Source organism: Halichoeres trimaculatus, unplaced genomic scaffold (genome assembly GCF_033239565.1).
Source record: "Halichoeres trimaculatus isolate MK-OKI-2021-1 unplaced genomic scaffold, fHalTri1.1 fHalTri1_scaffold_4, whole genome shotgun sequence".
NCBI classification, from domain to species: domain Eukaryota; kingdom Metazoa; phylum Chordata; class Actinopteri; order Labriformes; family Labridae; genus Halichoeres; species Halichoeres trimaculatus.
The window spans coordinates 24,648,776-24,657,269 of NW_027437182.1; the positions used below are offsets into that span (position 1 = coordinate 24,648,776).

The 8,494-nt window shown below is 38.2% G+C and overlaps 1 protein-coding gene across 1 annotated transcript; it reads left to right on the forward strand.

The window, feature by feature from the left end:
• The first annotated feature begins 429 nt into the window (after positions 1-429).
• Positions 430-7,628, forward strand: LOC141789691 (E3 ubiquitin-protein ligase RNF126-like). Its single transcript, XM_074669246.1, has 9 exons — positions 430-566; positions 2,595-2,653; positions 3,092-3,152; positions 3,580-3,815; positions 3,924-3,992; positions 4,079-4,148; positions 4,326-4,419; positions 6,140-6,255; positions 6,358-7,628. The coding sequence occupies exons 1-9, from the start codon at positions 492-494 to the stop codon at positions 6,532-6,534; spliced, it is 957 nt and encodes a 318-aa protein (XP_074525347.1). The 5' UTR covers positions 430-491; the 3' UTR covers positions 6,535-7,628.
• The last annotated feature ends 866 nt before the right edge of the window (positions 7,629-8,494 follow it).

Genomic DNA, 8,494 nt, shown 5'->3' on the forward strand with positions numbered 1-8,494 from the left:
GAGCTTATAAACTTACCAAGACTGTGCTGTCAAACTCCTCAGTGTTCCTGGTTTCCATGCTACATTCTGAACAACTAGATACACAAACGCGCCACCTTGTGGCAATGTTATGCAAGGCATATGACCGTTGAGTTGTCAGACAAAAATATATCTAAAAAAAAAAAAAATCAGATCTCGACATTAAAAAAAAGCAAACAAACATGTTGTATTACTTTATATTTATGATTTATACATTCATAAAGAATTTTGTGAAGAAAAAAAAAACTTCTTCATGAGTGTAATGTGATCTGTAAGTTAATAAAAATCTATTTGTCATCCTTCAATTTCTTAATTTTCACTCCAGCCAGAGGCTCACCCTTACGTATGTTCTACAGTTTTACATTGCAGTGGTGCCATTTCCATCACATGATCGTCGTATTTTCCAGGAGGTTTGACCTCTCCGGGGCTCCGTACTCGTCCCCCCTCCCTCTCTACCTGCTCAGTGGCTAAAGATGGCTGAAGCTCCTCCATGGCCTAGCCGGTTTTTCTGTCACAGATGCTCAGCAGAGATAAGTCCCCGGCTGCCTGTAAGTACCGCAGACATTGAACTATGGCAGAGAGTGTTTTACAAACAAAAAAGGCCCTGGTGTTGCTTTTACTTTCACATAAATGATTGTAACGGCGAGGCCAACAGTTAGCATGCTAACAGCATTAGCTTCTTGCTCGCAGGTCCCTTATATCTTACTTAGCGCTAACTAGTGTATGTTATCTTGTTATCATAGTGGTGTATCCGTGAGCATGTAAGCACAAACTGCTTAGTCATTTCACGTAGAATATTCACACTCCTGTGTCACAGCTTGTCCTCGAGTTTAACGGCCTCACGTATTACTACCGTAGGTTTACCAGACAATCTAACCTGTTAGCCATAAACATAATCAGCACTGTCCGCGTCTAAATATCGCCCTACTTACATAGTTTTGGTCATAAAAGAGTTCTTTAACTTGAGATTTATTGCACCAGATTGTGATCCACCTCCGTGAATGCTCCAGGGTTAACAATACCTGTAAATCCTTCTCTTGTTTTGTTATACATTGTGGCAAACAAGTGACATGCCTGTCACAAGCTGGAACGATCTGTAGCTGCAAATGTTCCCTTCACATTGTAAACGATCAGCGTGGGTTTCTGGTAAAGGCATGTGTTTACATGATCACCTCAAACAGCTGTGAATCTGCTGCTACTGTGGTAGCATGTGTTTGTTCATCTGTATTTAGACATCAATCAAGACAGAACACATCAGTGTGATACGACGTGTCTGTTATGATCGTGTTACAGACAGACAGGGGCATTAATGCTTCCATACGCAACATGTGCAAATATGATGTTCTTTTATGATGGGCAAAGATAGAAGTGATGTCCAGTTGATGTTGCTGCTGGACTAAAAAGCTCCTTTTAGTTTCACTGGCATCAAGCTTTATGCAGAGACATGATGACCTCCAGGCTTTTCTGTACTTTATAAATATAGATCTCAGTAGATGCCCAGAATGGAGGGGAAAGAAGACCTAGTTTATCCTCTTAGTTATCCTCTGTGTTTGCTCAAGGGGCTTAAAGACACTTTCAATACTATATTGTGTCTTGGCGTGACAGGACAGTTCTGATCACAGGGCAGAGAAGGCTTGAGCATCACACTTTACCCAACTGCTTTTTTCTGAGTTGTCTCGCTGGAACAAGGATGATTCCTGGAAGGGACAACCAGCACGAGGAGTGGGAGATTTAGATACCTATTCTGTTAAAACTAATTTTTGTTGACATGATTTTAAGTGATGAAGTCTTCTTATTACCCTTCTGGGATTTTTTCGCCCATTCTTATTTGTTATTTTTTTATTTATTTGTGATGTCCTAACTGTTTTTCTTGTCCTATTGCCTTTGGTTTCTTTTAGGCTTCTATTGTTCTCTCTGATCATCTTTGGTCTTTACTTCCTGCATCTCCTTGATGCTTTAATCGCTTGTCTTTGCCTCTGCAGCATGTATTTAGAATCTTAATGTGTTTTTCTTTCCTAGTTCCATCATTGCTTTTACTAATTTTTACACCTAAGTTGCCTTATAACGATTTTACAGCTTTTATTTTTTTTCAGTTTATCTTTTCCAATTTCTACTTTTACTTCATCTTTGCTTCATTATCTTATGTTACTCCTCTGGTCCTCCTGGTCCCAGTTTGTGCTGCTGGGCTCCTGCATGCTTTGCTTCTTATGATGCTTGGTTAACATATTATTTGCCATTGAGCCATTTTGGTTGCTTTGTCATCTAAATTTTTAAGTGTCCAAGTGTCTAAGTCCTAAACCCTCCTATTTTTTTAAAGATGCTGTATGATTAATGTTATCTCAACCTTTAAAGTTTTAGGACCACAATAAAGACTTCCAGATACCACATGATGTTTTGACTTACAATATTTAATATCACCGTGTAGCCATTCATTAACAATCTGTTGGGCTGTGGCTGCAGTGTTCATGCAGGTAGTAAAATGTCTGGGCTGCTGGTAAAACCTTTAATTGAGCTTTTTTTCTGGTTGAATATAATGTAAATTGAGATGTATAATTCTTTCTTTTGTTTGACTACAGGAGTACACATGTCCAAGATGTGAGTCAGGATTTATTGAGGAGCTGCTGGAAGAGAGAAGGTTTGTATTATAAAGTGTATTAGACACACTCGTTCTAACAAAGGCAGAGTCTATTATAACAATATACAATATAGATAGATAGATAGAGACCACTATGATTTATTTAGAATATCTGAATTAAAAAAACAAAACAAACACAAAATTGGAAAAATCCCTCATTTCAGATTGACTCAACATTACCGCTCTTTTTTGATTATACATTAATGTTCTGTGTCCTCTTTAAACTGTTCTCTCATTGTTCCAGAATAAAATGCACAAACAGAACTATTTCACAGAAGATATCAAACTACAAAGGCCACAAAAATGTGGGGATTCAATAGAATCTTGATGATATAACTTTGGGGAATACTGGAATCTATGACACATTTAAACTGTGAATTTCTTCAAACATCAAGAACTGGGTCCATAACTCTGTGAACTTTTTCCTCTCGTTTTTAGCGCTGACAATGGCTCCATGCCTACCATAACCACCGGGCCCCCCAACCAGCAACCGTTTGAGGTTTCTAACCATTCCTTTTCTTGAAACACCATCTCTCTGTTTAACTGTACAGAATTTTCTAAAAACACTGGATATGTTGGGGGTAATTTTTTGTATTTCCACTTTTAAATGTCTCTTTCGATATATTACAGAAGTATATTTTTCTACTAAATCAATTGGAAAGATAAATTAAGTTATGGTCCAAGCCTTGCAGATGTTTTATTTTATAGATGCATTGGGAAGATTGACCAAACAGTAAAGGGTCTGAAAGACTCTGTTGATGCAAATAACAGGAAAGTGGTTTCTATGAGGTTGTAATTTGACCTGACTGTCAACACAACTCACTCTACTTTATGTGTGTCATGTTGACCATAAATACTGACCAGTTTGAAGAGAAGTCTTCTCTGGTTAATCCCATCACACTTTTTTTATCATCTTTTTCTTACAGAATGTGGACCAACACATGTTTACATTCCCTTCGGGCTACGGTCAGTTTGCCCTGGGTGTCTTTGATGACCGCTTTGAATTTGGGACTGGGCTAGGAACAGAGGACAACCGGGAAGCGGAAAACAGGCGAGAAAGGGAAACGGCATCACGGCAACGATATGGTGCCAGGCAACCCAGAAGTCGTCATGGTTCAAGACGACAACCTGGGAGACATGAGGGAGTTCCTACTTTAGAAGGGTAAGCAGTGCAGCAAGGGATTTGTCAATTCCATCCTTCCTCATTGAATACCCAGTTTCATTTCCCCCAACATTTATGTGTATCATTGCTAATTCCTCTTTTTTTTAGGATTATTCAGCAACTAGTGAATGGAATAATTGCACCTACTGCAATGCCAAATATTGGTGTTGGACCCTGGTGAGCTTCATAAACACTGATATATATGAGCAGAATTGATGCTTGTCAGAGTTTCCCCCTAAGTGTTCTGTTTCCTTTTTTCAAAGGGGCGTTCTTCACTCAAATCCTATGGATTATGCTTGGGGTGCTAATGGACTAGATGCTATTATAACTCAGGTATTGTAAAGCACTGAAGAGTCTTGAAGTCTTTTCTTACCAAATACTGTGCGGAGTCATATAATGGCTTAATTCTTTTTGCTTCCTTGTGGTTGCTGTATTAAAATGGGAAGTGTATGAAATTATAGACACACAAAAGACATGGCATTTTTTAAGAGGATCTTTTCTTGTCTTCAGTTATTAAACCAGTTTGAGAACACGGGACCCCCACCTGCTGACAGGGACAAAATAAAAAGTCTTCCTACGGTGCAAATCACACATGAACACGTTGGTAAGTATATTTTTCCGTTCATTCTGAAATCTTGATTATAATTTAACACAGATACACTATTTTTGTTTTCTTTCCAATCAGGACATCAGTATTTTCTTCCCAAAAGATGAGTACATACTGCTGCATGCAGACCTCATATGTAGCAAAAACACAGGAAAAAATGAAAACATTAATACAAATGATATAAATAATCTTCTTTCCACCTCTTTGTTTTGTAATAACAAAAAATGTATTAATTGTATCACTTGAAATAGATGTCTGAACAAAAAAACAGGTGTAAAAGAGGAGCAGAATGAATGTTGATAATATAAATAGGAAAAGTGAGAACACTGTGAAAATAAAAGTTAAGGCGTAAAAATAATAAAATAAATAAGATAATGAAACCAGTCCCAGACAAAACTCACAAAATAAAGACAATAAACAGAAAGCTATAAAAAACAAGAACTACTGAGGTCAAAGTTATTAGCCCCCATTTGAATTGACCTTTTTTTAAAGAGCTGAAGCACAAACCACTATTGTGGCATCATGTGCTTTAGCTTTGTAATGCAAAAGAAATCTACCACGTTTCACAGTAGCATCAGAAATGGTTTTTGTGAAATGTGAAATGTAGCAGTTGGTAGACAAAGAAAAGGAAGAGTAGTGCTTGTAGTATACAAAAAAATTAGAATCGATAGCTGTTTTTGATTGTAAAAATTTGAAAATCAAGGATCACATTTATCATGCATCACTGGAGTTTTCTGCCCTCAAAGGGTAGGAATCCTTCCCAAACCAACAGAACCTTTAAAGTACATACATCGCCTACAAAATTGACATCAGAGTTTTAATAGAAATGCAGTTTCATACTCACAAGGCAAAACGTCATAAAAAAAAGGAAACTAGAGAGGTGCCTCATCCATAAAGACTGGTTTTGTAACTGTCCTTTCTACCTAACACACCCATCACACCACTTTGGGATTTTCTAGTGCTGGTTGTGCAACTCTCACTTTTCCTGCCAAAGGGAAGTGAGATCAGTAGCACAACATTTAACCCAATGGGCCTTTTTCAAATCAGACCCTCCTCATATTCACTCTGTCATAGTGTCACCCCATTAGAAGTCACTAATAATAGCTGAATGAAGCCTCCTCTGGGGTATGGGGTTAGATACAGAAGAGGACTTTGTAATAGGGCGGGACAATTAATTGGATTTTAATCGTGATTTCAATTTTGCCATCTGACAATCATAAAAACAATATAATCCAAGAAAAACAATTAATATGCCACACAGTGTAGATGTATGCAAGTTCCTGTGCTTCATAGCTCTTCTGTGTTCCATGTGCAGCAACAGCGAGTGTGTGTGACTTATGTGTATCAATAATACTTTATGTGCCACTTGCTGCTTCTTTAAAGTTGTGTTTAAATCAGTACTGAACTTTTTAAATAAATGAATAATTGTGTATATTAGTTGTGATTTCAATATCACTTAAAATAATCGGGATTCTTATTTTTACCATAATCGCCCAGCCCTACTTTGGGATACCCTTGCTCAGGAAGACTATGAAACTGTCCCAAATAGCAACAGTCTACATCAATGTCCCCTGTGGCTCTTTGCCATTACATATCTCACTTTGCAAATTTATATTGATAATTTTGACTGTGAGCTACAATTAGTCATCATTATATCCTAAATCCTTTGACTGATCACAGTTAAACCAAACAGATGTATATGTCGTTGTGTTTTCAGCTTCAGGACTTGAATGCCCTGTGTGCAAAGAAGACTACAGTGTTGGAGAAAATGTGAGACAGCTCCCGTGCAATCATATGTTCCACAATGACTGCATAGTCCCGTGGCTGGAGCAGGTATTCACATCAGCTATCACATACCCTTGTCCATCTCACTTTCATGATTATGTGAAATTAAAGCTTTATGAGGATGTCATATTTTTCTCTCTTTTTCCCTAGCATGACACTTGTCCAGTGTGCAGGAAAAGCTTGAGTGGGCAGAACACAGCAACAAACCCTCCAGAACTATCAGGGATGAACTTTACCTCCTCCTCTTCCTCCTCCTCCTCTTCGTCTTCATCCACCCCTCAGTCGTCAAGTTCGACCAGCAATGAGAACTCCACTGATAACTCTTAGAGTGCCATTTGTCCTTATCACCCTACAAGCTTTTTATAGCTTCTGGGCTGCTGTACTTCAGAGCAGTGACCTCCAGTCTCTCCCTGCTGCCGGGTTGAGACCTGAGTGCATCTGGCCAGGAGCACTGGAGCCTGATCCAGGGGTAAGTTATACATGAGGACAATGTATTTCTGTCCGTCCTGTTGCTCAGACCTTCATCAGGATTCTGAACAAAGGAAGGGTGGAGGCCTGGAGTGCAGCTTCTGTCAAGGGGGGAGGGGGGAAGAAACCCGAAGACTCTAAAGAGACGAGATCTGCCTGAATCACCTCATGCAGGAAGAGAACACAAAGGAATCCAAAGGTAGAGGACGTGGGACAACAAGAAAGTTGCTGTTCTTTTTTTTATATAAATAAAAACCTCTAGACTTATGTGGTTTAGGATGCTCCATTTTTTCCAGTGAAGCGAAAAGAAATGAACAGTCATTTGTTTTTATAAGTAGCATTCATATCAAGATGGAAGTGACTCAGAGCGCACCAAAGTGCACTGCTTAAGTGTGCACTTCATTTGCTTTATGGTATGGCAGATATAAAAAAAAATGTTGATTTTTTTTTTCTCTCATCAAAAATGACAATGATAATAACAAGGTGACAACAAATGATAAGGTCCTCTTGATCCACTTACAGTTTATAGGTTGCCTAAAATACCATTCTTTTGCACTTGAAATTATTTGATAAATTATAGTCATCTTGTGCTGTTTGCATTGATAATGTGGACAAGCATAACTCATTTAAATGCATAAAGGTTTTTTACTTTATCCACAAGTCCATTATTTTGGATCAGCTCTTCATATAAAACATGTAAAACATTTCAGAGCATTTTAACCTAAAGTTAAGAATTTTATAACTTTTGCCAGTTGAAAAACCATTGATTAGAAGTATCACCATGTCCCAGTAAATGAACTGATATGAAAATAAAGATGTTTGGGTGCTACCACTCAAAATTCATGTAAGGACGTCTGTGTTTCTTTAATTTTCATTACTTTCTACAAGTGACCTCACTAAAGTTTTTGTGTTTTAAGAACTGACACTAAGTATGAGTAAATACAGCAATCAGCCACAACATAAGACTGCTTATGAAGATTAGCTATTTACTATGCTACCCAGCAGTGGTTGGGATATAATCAGCAGCAAGTTACCACTTTTTTTTTCTCAAGGTTGATCTGTTAAAAGCAGGAAAACTGAGCAAGCACACAGAAGTGTGTGACCTTGACAAGGGCCAAACTTTTTTACACAAATGATGGGGTTGTTGTGGTTAGGATCTGAAAAGAACATGGAAAAAGTGGTCTAAGGAAGGAAAACTGTTGCAGTTCAATCTGCAGACAAGGTTCACTGTTGCAAGTGACTAAAAACTAAAAAAAAAGGCTGGTATGAGTGGTCCAATCCAACCAAAGCGCTGTTGATTTTGTTTAGGGTTGAAGATCTCCACCAGGAGCACATACAATGAACATATGAGTGTCAGAAGCAGACAACACTAACTAGGCCAAGGTGTCAACTTGGACCCAAAAATCTCCAGTTCAATCAAGCAGGATGTGTTTGACAACCAAGTCTGGCTGATAAAAGGCTTCACCTTCCAACTTCCAGGACCTGATGCTAATGTCTTGGTTCCAGATACCACAGGACACTTTTACTGATCTTGGGAGGTCTGTGTCTCTTCAGGTCAGAGCTGTTTTAGTCCTGATGTGACGAGACAAAGACGCCACTTTGATGAAGAGGTAGTTGTTTTATGTCTGATATGTGTGTTTGTGTCAGTGGTCCATTTACTCTATTTCTCATGGTGTAGAGTTGTGGTTAAACACTAGATGGGAGTGAAGCACAACAGGCCTGCATTTTATTTTACCTTCATATTCTTCACCAAATGTCTTTTTGGTTGTCTTTAAATCTCAAAATTGTTGATTGCTTGTTTTTTTATACTATAAAAGCA

Bases quoted from the DNA above. Each gene is read 5' to 3' on its own strand.
- LOC141789691 (XM_074669246.1), top strand. From the start codon at position 492: ATGGCTGAAGCTCCTCCATGGCCTAGCCGGTTTTTCTGTCACAGATGC. The intron at 2,654-3,091 runs GTTTGTATTATA...TCTCGTTTTTAG, and splicing joins GAGCTGCTGGAAGAGAGAAG to CGCTGACAATGGCTCCATGC. The intron at 3,153-3,579 runs GTTTCTAACCAT...TTTTTCTTACAG, and splicing joins CCAACCAGCAACCGTTTGAG to AATGTGGACCAACACATGTT.